The sequence below is a fragment of the Phocoena sinus genome, chromosome 1 (assembly GCF_008692025.1).
Source record: "Phocoena sinus isolate mPhoSin1 chromosome 1, mPhoSin1.pri, whole genome shotgun sequence".
In the NCBI taxonomy this organism is placed as follows: domain Eukaryota; kingdom Metazoa; phylum Chordata; class Mammalia; order Artiodactyla; family Phocoenidae; genus Phocoena; species Phocoena sinus.
In genome coordinates this window covers 57519469-57538602 of record NC_045763.1, presented here as the reverse complement: position 1 = coordinate 57538602, position 19134 = coordinate 57519469, and the positions used below count along the sequence as shown (strand labels likewise).

General features: G+C 41.6%; 1 protein-coding gene across 4 annotated transcripts in view; it reads right to left on the bottom strand.

Annotated features, from left to right (window-relative positions):
• Window positions 1-19134, bottom strand: part of PDE4B (phosphodiesterase 4B) — a 614195-nt gene that overhangs the window by 31146 nt on the left and 563915 nt on the right. For 2 of the 4 annotated variants that reach the window (XM_032626205.1, XM_032626214.1), the window contains one exon: window positions 10597-10709. In XM_032626205.1, the coding sequence (XP_032482096.1) occupies window positions 10597-10709 (113 nt within the window). Of the gene's footprint in view, window positions 1-5937; window positions 11367-19134 lie in introns of those variants that run through there. The other 2 variants (XM_032626235.1, XM_032626225.1) reach the window with 2 other exon arrangements.

The following is a 19134-nucleotide window of genomic DNA, read 5'->3' as shown; positions in this document are numbered from 1 at the left end:
TCACCAATAGAAGATTTATTCTTACCATAGATCTTAGCAACCTCAGCATGTGATTTTTTTCTTTCCTTATTTCCTTATTCTTATTTTTTCTATCCTTATTCCTTATCCTTTTCTTTCCTTATTTTCTTTCCTTATTTCCTTATTGAGAACTTTTACCTTTTCACTTAAAGAAAGCACTTTATAACTTCTCTTTGGCATATCTGAATGGCCAGCAGCACTACTCTAGTGCTTTGGGTCCATTATTATGTAAAATGTAAAGTAAGGGTCACGTGAACACAAGCACTGAGATACCAGGACAGTTGATCTGATAACCCCGCTGGCTACTAAGTGACTATTGGGCAGGATATGCTGGACAAAGGGGTGAATGACGTGCCTCCGGGTGGGTGAAGTGGGACGGTGTGTGATTTCATCACACTAATCAGAACAGCGCGCAATTTAAAACTTAGAAATTGTTTACTTCTGGAATTTTCCATTAAATATTTTTGGACTGCAGTTGACCACGGGTTACTGAAATGGTGGAAAGCAAAACCACAGATAAGGGGGAGGGACTACTATAAACGAGATAATCAGTTCTTCCCAAGTCATTTTCCCTTTATTTTTTCCTGCATCTGCTCATTTTAAGTAGTTAGGTTAATAGTTCAGAGTTTGTCAATGTTTTGTGGCAAGATATTCGCAACATGTGCTTAACTCAGACATCTGAGTTAAACATCAAAACTCAGCTTGAGCTACCTAAACACATCAAAATGTATCTCTATCTACTGTAAATGAGGTTTATTTGATTTAAAACGTTGACAAGGCATTAATTACATCAATATTGTTTCTAAATGTGTAGCTGCCAACACTGTTGAACCCAACTCCACCAAGATGTCGATGACACAACTCAAGAATCCAGAAATCTTATTTGAGTTGGGAGAGCTTTGCATAATTTGGGCCACTGGGCAGAAACATTCTGGGGTACAGGGATAGGGTCAACCTGAGATCACTGTCTTCGTTTCTACTTCCTAAGCCAACAGCTCTGCTAAGTAGCAGAGAGAATTGGAACGTTGACTATTTTTCCACCAGTTGGTAAAACTCTCCAATTTATCACCTTCAGTTTCAGAGAGAGGAAAGGAAGAAATAGAAAGAAACTGAAGGAGTTTTACTAATCACAGGGTTTTTACTACTTAAACTTTGGCATTGGGATCAATGCCAAAGCAAATAAGTATCAAAAGCAAATAAGTATCAAAGCCTTAAAAATGTTGCCTTTTAATCCATTAATTCCATTTATGGGAATCTAACCTAAGAAAAGAATGAAGAAATAGGCTATTATGTTAACTGAAAAGGTTGGAAATAAATTATCTGTAGGGTAGCATTTCAATTATGTGAGGATGAAAATGTTAATCCTGGTTGCCTTAATGAGTTTTTTATCTGATGATATATGTATGTATATATATGTCTATTATATTAATATGTATTAATTCAGATATATTAATATGTATAGTTATTCAGAAATTGAAACAGCAAAAAGCAAAGAGAAGAAAAACAAAACAACCAATGCCAGGGACATTTAGAGTAACTTGCTCCAACTATTTCCTGCTAGATTTTGATCACACAATTTTCAGGAATACTAAATTAGTTCTCTTTACTTGAAATGATTAAGACATGTAGAGCTTTTATTCATGAAGAGGAATGAGAAGGTTAAAAATCATTGCAAGCTAAAGAGGGAATGTCCCACGTCTTTCTTAAGCTTAATCAGCTTTTTGCTGAAGATGAAGAGCAAGCTGGATTTTAGTACCTTAATCTTCCACTAATTAACCTGATGACTCTGGAGAAGTCATGTCATAATAAAAGTACTTTTCATTTAGATTTCTTTTTTATATTTTACAAAGATCTGTGGCGCATATTAGATATTTAACCCTCAGTTTTTATAATCCTCATCTATAAAATGAAGTCTTAAAATAGGTAATACCTATGGCTCCATTATGGGCTCAAAGTTCGGGAATTTTGTCTAATGCAACCGCATAAGACTATAGCTAGAAAGAATACATTCAGGTCTCTTTTGGTTAGGTTTATCAACTTTTACCATCCATACTGACCAAAGGCATTAGATAGTTGCCAGATTATCACTCCACTTTGCCCCATTTGATTAGCTTTAGCACACAGCCTATGTGGTTGAGCTGGACAGATATTTTTATTTAATGATAACACCTCTTCTTACTGTTTTCTTTCCAAAATAACCATTTAAAATTTTCAGATATAAAATGCCAAGACCTCTTGTCTTAAATGCAAATTTTTTTTTTTTTTTTTTTTTTTTTTTGCGGTACGCGGGCCTCTCACTGCTGTGGCCTCTCCCGTTGTGGAGCACAGGCTCTGGACACACAGGCTCAGCGGCCATGGCTCACGGGCCCAGCCGCTCCACGGCATGTGGGATCTTCCCAGACCGGGGCACGAACCCGTGTCCCCTGCATCGGCAGGCAGACTCCCAACCACTGCGCCACCAGGGAAGCCCTTAAATGCAAATTTTTAAAACTGGATAAGTCACTTTACCTTCTGGTATCTGTACTCAAATTTCATTTTTATAATTTGCTGAGGGTTATAATATTACGCACTATGCTGTTATCAAAGAATAAAGGGAACTGGGCCATTTAGAGTTTTAAAATGACTATCTTTAAGATGACCATATTCTGAGTAGCTAAAAAAAGAAAAAAGATGAAATTGAGCCATGAAGATGAATTTTCTTTTCAATAAGTTCACTAAACTTCAATCTCTGAAGGTTTTTAAATGGCAAGTAATTAACTGAAGAAACATGTGACTCATGAGCAGAATTGCATGATTTATAGCTTTTAAACTCTACTCCATAAAGAGAAAAAAGTATCAGGCACTTTTTAAAGAGAAAAAGATTATCAGTGACTTCCCACAACAGAAACAAAAGAAACAGGAGTTTTACTGTCTTCTTCACTTCTAAGTAACTTAACAGTCCTTTCTTTGTGGAAACACTTGGCTACTTTAAAGTAAATCAAACAAAGGAAGTTACAGTAAAATATCCAAGAGACTAAACAGTTTGGCACCAGTTGAGGGAAACATCACGTACAACTGGGCAAGACAGAGAGGGGTTGGCAGATCCCTGAAAAATGCTAAAGTGGAGGGATGTGCAGAGATGCACGGTGACAACTGGCACAGAGCCTTCTAGAGTGTGAAATCTATTGACCGTGGCACAAGTTTGCCCTGGTATCTTCTGGTTTGGTAAGTCTTGGCTTCCAGAGCTGAGCTATCTCTACTTGCTGAGCACACGTTTACTTAGAAGTAAGATGTGCTGGAAGAATAGCACAAGAACAAGCTCCACCCTTGGCCTTTTCTTTCATAGATAACAATGGCATGGATCTGGGGAGGCTTCTAGACCGGGGCATACTCTAAAAGTAAAAAGAACAATGAGAAAGAAGTATAAAAAGATGTAAAACAAACCTTTATTCCATTGACATAGTGTAATTCTATTTTTCAAAACTAGTGTTCTAGATTTATACTTGTACTCTAAACATAATTACCTGATTTTTTTAATGTGGAGAGAAAGGCTCCCATTAAAATGACTTATTTATTCTATTTTGAGAATATCAGCTCTTATCAGCTAGCCAGAGGTGCACCAATCAATGGTAATGTTCCTTCACTGCATTCCTTCTTGTTTTTTAGAGATTTGTTCACTTGGGCACTTTCAAGTGAGTTATGTGGGCTAAATGGATTAGAATTCAGTGGAGAAAATGGTTCTGTAAATACCAATGCAAAAGTATTTCAATTAAGTAAAACAGATTACAGATCAAATTTACTACAAAGCACTAAACAAATTTCAAAATCTTCGATTTAGGTTTTGATAAGAATAGAACGTGGAATACTGACTTACACTCAATAATGCAACACTATTTTGTCAGAAAGAATAACTGAAATAATGCTGGATAAAGAATAAACAACTTAATTTTCTATTTCGTCTCTGCATGAAGACAAATCTAAGGGAGACAGTCTCCATGTTACTTCTAGGAAATTTCCCTATATTGATTACTGCTACAGAAACATCGCTTCTCTGTTTTATGGTCATATTGCATGCATTGGAAAGGACATAGAATATGATGAAATTGCCCCAATTATTTTAATCCTAATAAAATGAAAAAAATTACAGGAATAGCCTCTGTTTTCTTTTTATTTCGGGGGTTGGGGGAGGGGGGGTAGGTAAAAGGGAAATTAGAGGGTAGGCTAAAGTCCTTTAAACAAAGCTTACTATCTTATCTTAGGTCATGTTAGAGAAGACTTTGGGGAAAAAAATAGACCTTGAATTTAGCAAACTGATACAGTGGATTAGTTTAATATCATTATTTACAGTTTTATGGATGCTTTAGAACCATTTTCTATAACTACAGTTATTCTTCCCCCTCTTCTATGTTAATGGACACTGCTTCCCAGCCACAGAGACAGAGCTGGAGGTTATTAATGGCCAATCTAGAGGCCCAGAATATGGTGATTGCAGACTAGGATTCTGAACCAGACCTACCCATCTGCGATAGCCAGAGTTAGAAGAATAAGACCTCCCAGAAACCACAACAAAATTCCCTTATAAGAATGATTAACTATCTCTTTATTTCTATATTTATCTGTCCCATTGGGGTCATTGCTGGTGAGTCAGATGGCCCTGGGTATGAATCCTGGCTCTCATCTTTACCTTAGGCGATTTATTTCAACTCTCTAAGCCACACTCTACTCATCTGTAAAATGGGGATAATAACAGTACCCATCCAAAGAGTTGCTGTGAGTGTTAATGACAGAATGTAGATCAGGAGCTTAGCACAGTATCTGCACACAAAGTATACACCTGCAAAAATAGATTGGTTGCTCACTATTATTGTTCTATTGATAAATACAAGAGCTGAAGTAGACCATGGAGACAGTCCTCTCCAACAATTTTTTTTTGTAGTTAAGAAAATGCAAAGATTCAAAATGATGTAATTGTTTAAGATAAAACACCTCAATAAAGGCAGCGCTAGAACTCAAACTCATGGCTTATTCCCAGGCTCTTTCCACTTTGCTGTCTCTAGTACCATACATATCTGAGCAGTAGAGAAAGAAAAATTGGACCAAAACACTGTATGAGTCCCCCTCTTGGCCATCAGAACTGATTTTTATTCTATTCTGCCCTCTAATCCAAGGTCACCTCCAACATTTGTGGAGCCACATATCATAAGTCTAATTGTATAAGGATATAAATTGAGCTACCTCCAATATTCCTACTTTGACAGACATCCCTTCCTGTGGAAGGCCAGATTGAATTTAGAAAACCTGAACACCTTGCATATGGTAGTGTAGGGGGATCGAGTTCGTGGACCACGCCCTGCCCCATTCTTTCCCCATGTCCTAGCACCACCAGGGACCTTGTATGTGGGTCCCATAAGTACACCCTCTGCTTAGACAGCCTGCATGTCCAAGCTTCTCCCACACTACTGTCTCAAGCCAGATTGCTGCCTCTTGGCTACTCCTTGGGCTTAAAGGTATGCTTTCCTGCAGCACACCCAGGTAAGAGGCCTGCATAGGCCCTGGAAGTGAGTTCAAAGCCATTTGAGCAGACAATGTGAGGGTGGATGCAGTATGGAAGGGGGAGCACAGGTGGTCCCTCGACCCAGCAGCCTCCCCAGGTCCTGGAGCAGAGTACAGCTGAATACAGACTAGGCTAGGCTCTCTATAAGCACAGTGCCCAGGAAGAGGGGTCCTCCTGCCCCATGGGGGGCACTGCTCTAATCATGTCATTCAGTTTTGCGTCAAAGTGGAATGAATCCCTTTCAATAATTGGTTACCTGTCTATCATCTTCCCAACAGAGTTCTAAGATGAATCCATTGATCAGTAAGATCTATTTCCTTTCAGTTCTGCTGGATCCAACATTTCCCATCCTTACAAATTATACAACTGGATAGAGAATGACTCACCAACTGTAAGGGAATCAACCTATCATGGTCACATTCCAGTGACATGCAGCTTGGGTCCCAGGTGGCTCCAGGCTGGTAGAATTCGATGACTTAATTCCCTCCCACCCAAGAGCACAGGCAAGTAGTTGGCTTCACGTTTGGTACTCTAGTACGGCTACACCTGAAGAATAGGAAAAAGAAACCTGTAGAGCTGAGAGGACTCATTTCCCCTGTCATGGTATCTGTAGTGGACTTTCTGATGCCCTTTAGAGAAAAAGGTCCGTCTGTCTCCCGTTCCCATCTTATAGACTTCCTTAGCAAACATTTACTGAAATGCTGGGTCCTGGTGCTCCATTCTCAAGAGAGTACTGATATTATTCAGGACTGCTCTTTTCAACAACAGAACATCCATTTTCATTGATAAGGCCCAAACCTTTGTACTACACATAAAATAGCCCCAGGGCAAAGCTAGTTGAGAAAGAAAAGTGTAGTGGGGGACTTGTGGGGGAAAGTTAGGTCAGTGACCAGCTGCTTGAAGATAGTTCCTTACTGGGTATTACATCTTTTTTTTTTTTTTTTTTTTGCGGTATGCAGGCCTCTCACTGTTCTGGCCTCTCCCGTTGCGGAGCACAGGCTCCGGACACGCAGGCTCAGCGGCCATGGCTCACGGGCCCAGCCGCTCCTCGGCATGTGGGATCTTCCCGGACCGGGGCACGAACCCGTGTCCCCTGCATCGGCAGGCGGGCTCTCAACCACTGAGCCACCAAGGAAGCCCCTGGGTATTATATCTTTTGAAAGACATTCAACATGCCGGGTACGAATGACCCCTTTGACATTTTTCACCTGAAAATTTTAGGCCAGAGACACTGTTTCTCAGTCAAAGCTCCCTCTTTCCCCTCAGTCACAACGCCACCTCACTGGGATTGTTCTGTGTTGGTCCTTCCTCAGCCACTGTTGTTGCAACTCTGTACTTTTCAGCCTGCGTCTGTCAGGAAGGAGACAGGAAATTCTAGTCACCCTCACAGCAGCTGTGCCATTCCTCCTCTCCTCCTCCAATGACGTCGGTTGGCTTTGGTGACACGAGGTCAGGAACTGAGCTACAGTGAAGGTCAGGAAGATAGGTCAGTGTTTATGCCGCTGTTGGGCTGGGGACCCTGCTGAGGCTATTTGCTTTCTTCCTTTCTATACTGTTTCTCTTTCCGTTCCTCTTTTTATAATGCGCAGCCAAAGCATCCTGTTTTCAAAACATCTGACTGTTTTGCCACTGAGGAACTCATGCTCTGATGCATTTCGCTGAAGTGTAAGACAATTCTTCTAATTCAGGAGGTGATAAAAGTTGAAACAACAAATTAATGAACAAATCTAAGAAGGCAATCTGTGGTTACAGAAAACAGCTCTCACGCGTCTAGCTGCTGGCAGAAGGTTCACTAGATATCCTTTTCATCTTGAAAGACAATGTCATTGCCCTGTAAAACTCCTACTTAATTTATTCCATCTTGTTGTAATTCTTGGGGGAAAATAATCTACAGTACTGACCCACCTGGCTGCATCTTTCCCTGTAATTCTGGAATTCCATTTGGCCTGTGGCCAGCATTAAGGAATGAGGGAAATTTGAGCCAAGGAAAAGACTATGTTTTTGTAAGTCACAAAACATCTTATCTTACTCTCTGGGCTCTGAAGCACACTTGGGATGGTTGCAATCTTTGAGTCACGGTTTCCTTCAAAAGGGTTAAGAAAAAGCAACAAACAAATCCATCCCTACCCAGATGAAGTGAATATAAAGACTACTTGTTTTCCTCTACTAGACGCAGTTGACGTTCTACCATTTGCATGTAGACTGGCATACATGTAATCTCCAAACCCCTAAGCAAAACACAGGCTCTCCCATCACCACTCTCATGCAAGTTCAGAGGCTGCAAACAAAACTCAGCAGTCACTTAGCTGATCAGAACTAGAGACAGAGAGTTTTATGCAAAGATGTAGCAGATGCTATTAATAAGTTATCACTTATTGAACTTTTGCTTCACATCAGGGGCCTTGCTGAGTGCTTTAGACGCATTATCTCAATCTTCACAGCAACCCCAGTAAGGTAGGGACCATGTTCATCCCTGTTTTACATATGAGAAAGTTGAGTCTTAGAGCAGTTAAGTAAGTTGGCCAAGGTCAAGTAGCTAGTAAATGATAGAAACAGGATCTGAACCACGATCTTTGGACTCCAAAGCCCATGCTTTTCACAAACTTCCTGTATAGAACATCTTCACACTTACTTCCAAGTCTGTAACTCAGAGATTTGCCACAGCTCCTGTGTTCAGTGAGAGTAAGCAGAAGATGATCGAAAAAGACTACACAGTAATGATGATGATGACGATGATGATATTTTTAAACAGTAGCTCAGATGGAACACTCAAATAACTTTGAGAATATTTAAAATTAAATGTGAATTTTAGTTTTACCACAGATAATTCAGTTCCCCCTAAACTGGTATAGATCAATTTCTTTTTGGTGGCCACAATAATATTCACATTATATTATATTATATGTGCCATGGATTAACGCTGAGATGATTATCAGTATAATCAAGACTTTGAGATTGGGGGTAGGTAAAAAGAGAGCTAAGTAAAGAGAGAGAGATCTTTTTAAAAATTGAAACTGACTTCAGCTGTCATCTGGACATTATTCATCCACTGGGTAATTGCTTTGCCCTACAACCTCTCCACTGTAGCTCTAGAAATAGGTGAAGCTGCATGCCTTCTACTTAAGCTAACTGTGTCAGCATTAAGGTTTAGCCCTTTCTTTAGGGTTAGCTCTATTCAACTTTCATTGCTTCCTGCACAGGACACCATAAAGGAGGAGCGGAAGCCTGAATTCTCACTAGGTCCTACACAGTCCCTGGTGTCAGAGCCTCAGTAACTATACACTGAATATGAGATCATTTGTAATAAATTTGCAAGATAGACAATGTCTAATTTCAGCACTCCAGACATAAACCTGGTTAGAATCTACAAGGCATCAACAGTCGAAACGAAAACTAATGGCAATTTGCAGTTTCTCAATGAGTAATCTTTTTCTCCAGAGGGAGAAAGTTGCCCACTTTATCTTAGTGACTCCAGGAGAAAGTTCAGGGTGTCCTTTATGGTGAAACCTGCTAAAAAACTATCCCTAAATACCAGATCTCCATCTTGCATGTGTATCAATGATCACAAAATGCAAAGAACAGAGTATCTGTGAATGTTTCACAGGAGGCTAAAGCCTGTGTGAAAAATCCTCCTACATGAACTCCAGTGTGGTTTGGAGAAGTTACGCAGTTACGCCCTCCTCATGGGGAAGCAGCTGGTTGAGATTTACAACAGCCTGGAAAAACCCAGAATTTAGCTTCAATTGAGAACTTCAGAGAAAAGTCAGTAAATAGTTAAAACTCAAACCTTTTTTTTTTTCCAAGTTGAATCGGAACTAAAATTTGAGAGAGGCTTATTTTTTTTGCCCTTTCATTAACCAATAAACAAGAGTAAGAAAAGTCCACTCTCTATACCACCCCCCCCTTACCCCGCCAACCTTCAGGACGTGATGCTTCCTGTACTCAGATCCTCTGAGCAGGAGCCAGCAAGTCTTGAAGGGAAGGTGATACTTTTAACCCCAGGAAAAAGGGAGGAGGGACACACATGCGGGGCTGGAAAGGGCATGTTGGCAGGTGTGGAGCAAAATCTCTTCCCAGCCCCAGAACCTTAAGACAATAAGATAATACCTCAGGCTAGGATGATTGGGGATTTTGAAATGTGTATTTATGAGGGTGCAGTGTTAAGGCTTTCAATTAAAATAATACATACACACACATATATGTGCATATAGATAGATAGGTGATAGATAGATAGATATAAAATCAACAGTCTCCAAGAGAAAAATACAAACTAAAAGCAACAACTCTCACTCCATAAATTAGCACTCTAAATCCAGGTGTTACTTAAACAAATGATATAAAGGTAGATAATTAAAGCTCTTCAACACTAAGTTTTGCCTGGGCATGGTACATAGAACCATTTCTTTGCAGTATGGGTGGAACTTCGTTTCATATGATTCCACTTTGTAAAGCAGCAAACTTTAAAAAAATAACTTTCTTTTTTGGAGACAAAGTATATTGTTTCTCTTTTTAATCTTAGGTCATACCAGCATCACAAAAGAAATGTTGGAGAACATCAGAACATCCTTCTGAGGAGAATTTCAGAATTTATGAAACTTCAGGGCAAACCGTGCTCACCATCGATATACAGAAATCACATTATTGTCTTGTTCAGACACACATATATAACACCTGACTGCAACGCAACATTTTACCCTGTGGGTTCATTCAGATTTTATCTTCCTGCTAACTGTTTACAAAAAAATAAAAAAGCATTTTCACTTGTATGGTGATTGGTACACTTCATAAACACCCCTCACCTTAAACACATTCCGCACAGCATCACTAAGAAAGAAGTTTAGGAATTAAAGCCTGCTGAGGATTTTAAACTTTTGCCGTAGCATCACGACGCAAGCAAAGTGGAGCACTTTGGAACAGAATCATCGGAGGCAGATCAACAAAGCTGACAGTGGCGTCCCCATGCACCTCTGCTGCTGGCGGAGGCCAGGGCAGCCCGGAGCTCCCCGCGCGGTCACACTTTAATGAATAAAACGGTCATCTCTTACCTTGTTAGACGCCATCTCGCTGACAGAGCGGTAGGTCTGTATGGTCTCTAGCTGGTCTAAGCACCAGTCCAGTTCCTCCAGCGTTTCCATTGCTAATTTTTGATAAGATTCTTCTGCAAACAAACACACAGACATGTAGTTAGGCTGGAGCTGCTGCAGGCTGTCCATAGCCGAGTCACCGCTGCCGCCGCTGATCCCGGCGCTACTGAAGGTGGCCCCGTGCTCCTTCATTATTTGCACGCCGACTCCTTCCTTCCAGCTCTCTCCACCAGGAGAACAGATCCGGTGCTCTGCCCGGAATGGCTCGTGCCAAGTTTTCACACACCCCCCCGCCCCCAGGCTGGATGAGGTGTCTGCGATCTACCAAGAAACTTCCTTTGAGGAAGAAGGCGGGGAACCGGCTCTTAAAAGCTCATCTGCATACATGAGTCCTAAAACTCAAGGCAGAAGCAGTCAGTTTTCTCAGGCTCTCTCTGCCTTTGTCATCTTGGGGCTCTTTAGGGTGCGTGATGTCATTTCTGAGTGTTTGCAGTCTAGAGGAGAAATGAGGAAAGCATTTTCTCGTTTGGCTTTTCTTCTAAATGAAACGTACAATCGAAAACTGGAGGGGGGAAACCGACAGTTACGTTGTTGGAAGGCTAAGCAGTCATTCATTCTGGGGAATGTGCAAATGTTGGAATAACTTTCAATTCAGCAAACACTGACCAGCACAAGTCTTCCTCTCTTGCGAGTCTCCCTTTTAAGTAGAGGCAAAATGAGGTCTCCCTGATAAGAGTGCAGTCTCAGAGAAACTGTCTGGAGTTTTACATGAACACATTTATTGGCTGGGGAGTCAGGCAGTTCTTGTTATACTAAACAAAGCTAAAACTTCTCTTCTGCAACTGCCAGGATCACAGGGAAATTCTGAACCAGACTTTCAGGTGGAGCCAGATGTGAACGCCGCAGATTTTCTGATTAAAGCCGGGGCCACGGATTTGTCACTGTAGGAATCCAGACTTTCTGTAAATATGTCTCAGTGGCCCATTCAAAAATTATTGCTTTTAAGATCATATTTTTGCTGGGTAATGAAACTCTTTTTAAGTGTTCACAATACGTCATTTCATACCCAAAAGTTCGTGAGTCTAAGCTAATACTTAAGGTTATTGACTTAAGAACCCTATGTTAATAAACACTGAAATTAATTTTATAAATGCTAGATGAACCAATGATGCTACAGACAGTTATAAAAACCAGTCAGACTCTCCTGCATACATGACTGATTTTTGAAGGGAACACCATCCATTAACTCTACCAAGCTTTCTGGAATGCAAGCACACAATAAACACTAATAAAATTAAAAATCTCACATGAAATTCTATTATAAGGAAAAGACTCACACATTCCTGTCATATTTAGAATACATTTTTCATATGCTCATGCAGAAATCCTAGGGAGATCACATAGCTTTTATATTATTATTTGAATACTTTTATGTGTGTGGCACTCATACTTGAAGCAGAAAAGGGAATAAACAGGAGAGAGATTCCAAGTGACAAGGAGCCACTTGGCACCGATGCACATTTCAAAGAATAGGTGTCTTGTTCATCCCCCACATATGCCTACCCTTCAGGATAAACAGGGGTTAAAATTCAACATCCTGTATGTCATACTTAAAAAGCCACAAAACCACTGAAGGTGACTTCCTCCATTTTTCTTTTCACACGCCTCAAAAATGTGCAGACAAGAATTGAAGTGTTTTTAGTGAAACTCATTTCAAGCCAGACTTGCACATACCTTCCCTCCTTTCTTCCTCAGTTTTGTCATGCTGCTTCAACACGAAGAATCTCCTCACTGACTCTTTTGTGTGTCTGAAACACCCCCTTTCCTCTATGCCCTTCCAGAAGAGCGCTTCATCCAAGGAAGCTTTTCCTGAAGTGACGGAATCCTCCCCTTCTCCCTCCTGGGCTCTCATAAAAGAAAAGTCCAACCACTTCCCAGTTACTCATGCTTCACGACCCTGGTGTCTTCCATATCACAACCTGTGGTCCTCAAGATCAGACATTCACCCTGGTGGTGGGGAGTAAGTAACTTGCTTGGAGCATTTTGAACTGACTGCGGGATGATATATTACACTTCTCCTCCCGGAAGAGGAAAAAAGGGATCCGATCTCCACCCACAAAGAAAATATGGTAATTATAGCAGTGAAGCACTGAAGAAGGAGGAGAACTCTTCAATGATCTTCCAGTTAAGTGTCATCGCCACAACTCATTCCTTGTCTATGACACAGAATGAACACACGCATGCTCCTAGAGTTGGGACAATAGTGAGATGCCAGGGACTGGCCAGTGGATATGGCAGGAACTTATTTCACTGCCCCCTCTGATTCTGGTCAGCCACAATATTTCTTTAGGTAAAAAGTTAAAATTTGAAGTTAATGAAAACTTGTCCCTTCCCAGATTCTTAATCCATGGCCAAGGCTTTCTTTATGTGCCGTTTTAGAGCCTTCTTATCACAGTAACTGAGGCAGGAGGCACAGATGTCAGAGTGGGCTAAGGATGGGAGCATCAAACCCCAGCTACTTACTGGCACTGCCAAAGGAAAGGACCAGTGCAGCTCAGACTGGCTTCCACACTAGAACTTTGTAGCTCTAGCACAAGATCCGGTGCTTGGTACCTAGTAGACACTCAGTAAATACTCAGAGGGATGGAAACCACAGTGCCTGCCCAAGCAGCCTGAAAATATCGATACTTGGGTATCTAGAGGCTGAGGATACATCTGTAGCACTGTGAAAAGAGCACCAGCTTTGGATTGAGGCTCGGGCATTTTGACTTTCTCTCTTACCACTTACTGTGTGATCCTGGACCTCCATTTCCCACATCTTAAAATAAGGAGAAGAATATTCATCTCATAAAGTTATAAAGGGGTTAAATGAAACAAAGTATAGAAAGTATGGTAACCAGTTCTTAGTAGGTGATCAGCACACAGGAGTATAATTATTAACGGCAGTAAAAGTAACCCCCAAACCTGGTATGTGTGGGGGGAGGAATAGGAAGGGAGATAGAAGAACTGCATATTCAACAAGGGGTTTTACAGTCAGGATCAGTTCCATAATTTGCAGGGCCCAGTGCAAAATGAAATGCATAGTCCCTTTTCAAAAAGCAGGAAAAAGTGCTGTGAAAGGTCTTAAAATATGAAGCTTTTCCTTTCTTCTGAAGCTCTCCCTGGACCTGTCATGGTGGTATTGTATTTTTTTTTTTTTTTTTGCGGTACGCGGGCCTCTCACTGCTGTGGCCTCTCCCACTGCGGAGCACAGGCTCCGGACGCGCAGGCTCAGCAGCCATGGCTCACAGGCCCAGCCTCTCCGCGGCATGTGGGATCCTCCCGGACCGGGGCACGAACCCGTGTCCCCTGCATCGGCAGGCGGACTCTCAACCACTGCGCCACCAGGGAAGCCCGGTATTGTATTTTTTAAATAAACTTTTAAAAAATAGTTCTAGATTTACGGAAAAGTTGCAGAGCTAACACAGAGAGTTTCCATATACCCCCCATCCAGGTTTCCCGATAGCTAACATGTTAAAACGGCACATCTGTCACAATTAATGAATGGCATGGTGTGTTTTATTTACTCTTTAAAATTGTGTTACTTCAGGCAGAGGGATACCAGGAGGAGAGTGCAGACCCTTATAGGACCCCAGAGGCCCTGCAGCCTCTGACTTAGGGCACATGTACAGCTTACCAGTTGCTGGGGTGCCCGAACCTGCCAACTTCCAGACTGCGTGCTATGCCCCGGCCCAGGGCAGGCTCTGAGAAAGGCAGACATTTCCCTTCACCATGGTACCAATGCCCCAACCCACAGCAGACAGGTGACCCCTAAAGGTGCTATAACTTCTGCACCAGGATGTGCTAGATACCTGGATCAGGGTGGACAAGAGGATCACCCCCACCAAGACATGGCCTCTGTCTACCATGGTACAGCCATGCCGGCCCAGGGCATTCCCCACCTGAGACTTTGCAAGGCACCCATATCCAGCTCAGATCCTCTCTGCACCTGCACCCAGGCCCCCGCTGGGAGTGGACGGCAGCAGTGGTCATGGGGTTGGGGTAGAGACATGGATACTGGATGAGCCCCGGGGTGCCAAGGATCAGGGAAACAGGTGGCTGAGAACACGTCCAGGGCAAGCAGGTAGGTGGCAGGAGATGGGACGGTACGTGAGCCAAGGCTTCAAGCCACGGAGTATATGCTCCATTTTCCCATCCGACTTTACTTACAAAACACAAATAATAATATTATGAGTTTCAAGACTAACTATGCGGCCCTTGAGTGAGGGCCCCTGTGCGGCTGCACAGGTTACATGCCCATGAAGCTGGTTTTGTTCCTTTTCTTACAAAAATGACTCTGAGAAGGAACGATGCTTGGCACCCCAGAAGCAAGTCTCAAGGGGATAAGGGAAGGTATTGGGGCCATCTGTAGCCATGGGGTGACCCTACTTGTCAAGAATTTTCAGAGAAGAAGGAGCAGGGAGAACCTCCCTTCTATTCTCCCCTTCTTTTGTTCTTTCACTTCAACAAGAGCGACAAAGGAAGATTTACTTCCTTCTGTAGGTCTGGTAAGTATTGCATTGAATAATTATAATTATTCAATTATAATTAGTATCAGTCTGGTAATAATACGTGACATTCTTATAGCTCTTTTCTCAAAGGAGCGCCAAGCACACTACCCATTAATCCTTGCCACATCTCTGTGCCATAAACACCGAAGAGATATGATTATCTCTAATTCACCTTAAGGCACAAGCTAAATCAGAGGTTAAACAGAGCAAGATTCCGGGCAAGACCCTATCTTGGTCAATAAAATAGAGGATTCACCTCAGGGCTGAAAATGCATGCATTCCTGAAATTGCTGTATTTAAAGTGGCATCTTACCCTTGGGTCTTTTCTATTTAAAATTGTGTAACTGCTTTCCTAAATGTTGTCATTTCTTGAGTCTCCTCTTCCCTTTTCTGATCCACCTAACACAGCCATTAGCCCAATATTTACTGTGCAGTATTTACTCAGAAGACCTGGCTTGGTTCTGGTCCCGCCTCTTGTTTCTGAGAGTAACCTCAGGCAAGTTACTTAACTTAGCTGAGGCTACATTTCTTTATCTGAAAAAGGAACATACGAAAAATACTTACTCTGTTCTCACAAGGAAGGTAGAATAGGAGAATACACACAAAACCAGACTCTAAACCTCTAAGTATAATGCACATTTTGCAAATATCACATTTATTATTACAGACAGGATATAGGTGCATTGTAGACATTGTAGACAACAAGAAAATTACAGAGAAGCAAAAAATTTGAAATGATAAAAATGTCACATTTTACCAAGCAGAAATCACCATCGCTATCCCCCTTGTGCATATCCTTTCATGTATGCATGTATATAATCAAAACTAGACAACACTCGTAATTCCCTGGCGGTCCAGTGGTTAGGACTCCGTGTTTTCACTAATGAGGGTCTGGGTTTGATCCCTGGTCGGGGAACTAAGATCCCACAAGACGTCCCGCGCAGCCAAAAAAAAAGAGAAAAGAATAGACAACACTGTACAAACTGTCGAGTAACATTCTTTTTTTTTTCAGTCAATGATCTCCCCTCTTCTGCTTTAATAATTTTCAGGCTCAGCTAATATTTAGCTCACATTTCAATATTCCCATTTTTTTCATGCAAATTCAGCAGAGTGTGTGTGTGTGTGTGTGTGTGTGTGTGTGTGTGTGTGTTTTAGCAGAAAGGTGTTGGGCAGGAGAGATGCTGACGAAGGGCAGGGCAACAGGAAAGGGCAATGGGAAACCTCAGCCTCGCCACGAAGAGCGAGCTGCTCAGAGCTGGAAAGCATGGAAACAGATTTTAGCAGTGATGAAGCCAGTGGCCCAGCTGGTAAGAGACCTCAGGTGCCCTAAAAGTTGGCCCCAAGCTCTGTGCAGGAAAGCATGATCTTATTACTGATCTCTGGGAAAAATCAGGATGGAGGCCCTTCGTGTACTTATATCATTTGACTTTGAAGCCCTCACTATGAGGGTTTCTCAATATAGATGAGAAAAACTGGGGCTCAGACAGGTCCTAAATCCCTATTATTAGCAAGTGAAAGCATCACAATATACCCCAAATATAAATTTTCTACAAACTATATCTAAATGCAATTTTTTATTGAGATATGATTGACATACAAAAAAGCTGGGCATGTTTCAGGTATACACCTTGATGAGTTTGAAGATAAGTATACACCTGTGAAACTGTCATCATAAATAATCTCATAAACTTACCCATTGCCTCTAAAAGTTTCCTCCCTCCCTCTGTGTGTGTATGTGTGTGTGTGTGTGTGTGTGTGTGTGTGATAAGAACGTTTAAATAAAATCTACCTTAAATTTTTACATATATTATACAGTATGGTTAGCCATAGGTACCATGCTGTACAGCAGGTCTCTAGGACTTAGTCACCTTGGGGATCAGAAACTATGTACCTTTTGATCAACACCTACCCAATCCCCCTTCACCCAACCCCTGGTAACTACCATTCTACTCTCAGCTTCTATGAGTTTGAGTATTTTAGATTCCTAATATAAGGGATCATTCTAAATGCAATTTTAATACAGCTCTGTATATATCAGAGTTGTGTTTGTCAAGATTCCAAGACTTTCTACCCCAATACAGTGCATAGGAAGGAAATGTAAATAACCTTTTGTTATTTATTATTTATTCTTTTGTTTATCTGCCTCACATAATCAGACCTTTTCATTAGAGAAGGTGGTACTATTTGCAAGATTGTATGGTGGTTAAATCAATCAGAACAATTGCCACAGGCAACAGCAGGGATGAATCTCATAAACGAAACCAGAGATTAAAAAGCACATAAAAATATGATGTAATTTATATAAAGTTCAAAAGAGGCAAAAATAAACCTATGATGTTAGAAGTCAAGATAGTGGTTAACTTGGAGTGTTAGCAACCGGGCGAGAACTGGAGGGGGACTTCCATGCGGCCGACAATGATGTACTTCTTGGTCTGGGTACAGGTTACATGGGTCTGTTCATTTTATGAAAATTCACTGACTTCTACACTTGTGATTTGTGCACTTTTCTCTGTCTTCCTGATTTTCTGTGCATGCTTTCAACAGAGAGACCCACCTAGGGAAAGCCTAGTTTTGGGGGTTTTTTTTATTATTTATTTTTATTTATTTTATTTTTGGCTGTGTTGGGTCTGGGTTGCTGTGCGCGGGCTTTCTCTATTTGCGGCGAGCAGGCGCTACTCTTTGTTGCGGTGCGTGGGCTTCTCATCGGGTGGCTTCTCTTGTTGCGGAGCACGGGCTCTAGGCGCTCAGGCTTCAGTAGTTGTGGCTTGCAGGCTCAGTAGTTGTGGCACCCGGGCTTAGTTGCTCCGCGGCATGTGGGATCTTCCCGGACCAGGGATTGAACCTGTGTCCCCTGAATTGGCAGGCAGATTCTTTCTTTAAAAAAATTCTAATTATATCACTCTTTAATTAAGTTATTGATTTGTACATCATAATATAATGTATAATATGATAAAATTGTTGTTGATCACATCAGCTTCTCTCTTTTTAACATCTTTATTGGAGTATAATTGCTTTACAATGGTGTGTTAGTTTCTGCTGTATAACAAAGTGAATCAGCTATAAATATACATGTATCCCCATATCTCCCTCCCTCTTGCATCTCACTCCCACCCTCCCTATCCCACCCCTCTAGGTGGTCACAAAGCACCGAGCTGATCTCCCTGCGCTATGTGGCTGCTTCCCACTAGCTATCTATTTTACATTTGGTAGTGTATATGTCAATGGCAGGCAGATTCTTAACCACTGCACTACCAGGGAAGTCCCGAAACCCCAGTTTAAAATAAAAAAAAAAAAGAAAGGAAGAAAAGAAACAGGGTTTCTAAAAACATGTTTCCTTTCCTTTCGTTGAACTGTAGCAGTGGGTTTCAAAAGAGCTTGAGTGCTTCCCTGGTGGCGCAGTGGTTAAGAATCCACCTGCCAAAGCAGGGGACATGGGTTCGAGCCCTGGTCTGGGAAGATCCCACATGCCGCGGAGCAACTGAGCCCACGCACCACAACGAAGAGTAGCCCCCGCATGCAGCAATGAAGGCCTAATGCAGCCAAACATAAAAATAAATAAAAGCAAAATGAAACAAAATAAGAAACTTACGGTTATCAAGGTGAAAGATGGGAGCAGGCAGAAATTAGCAGGTTGAGATTAACATACAAAAAATAAAAAGAAACAGAGTTGAGTAAATCACACACAGCTGAAAAAGGATATTGTTTTTGACATTTCATAGACCAGGATGCTTCTACTAACTCAAAATTCAGTGGAACATATTGGTGTCTGGCCCAGCTGTTTACAGATCCTGACTCTGCCATTTGTTTATTAGCACTGTGACCTTAGACAGGGTAAGGAGCCTGATTGTGTCTCTGTGTCTTTACCTGTAAAACAGGAAGAGAGCACAAACTAGCTATGAGAATTAAGTGAAACAAGGCATGCCGAGGCTTTGATACACAGCTTAGTACC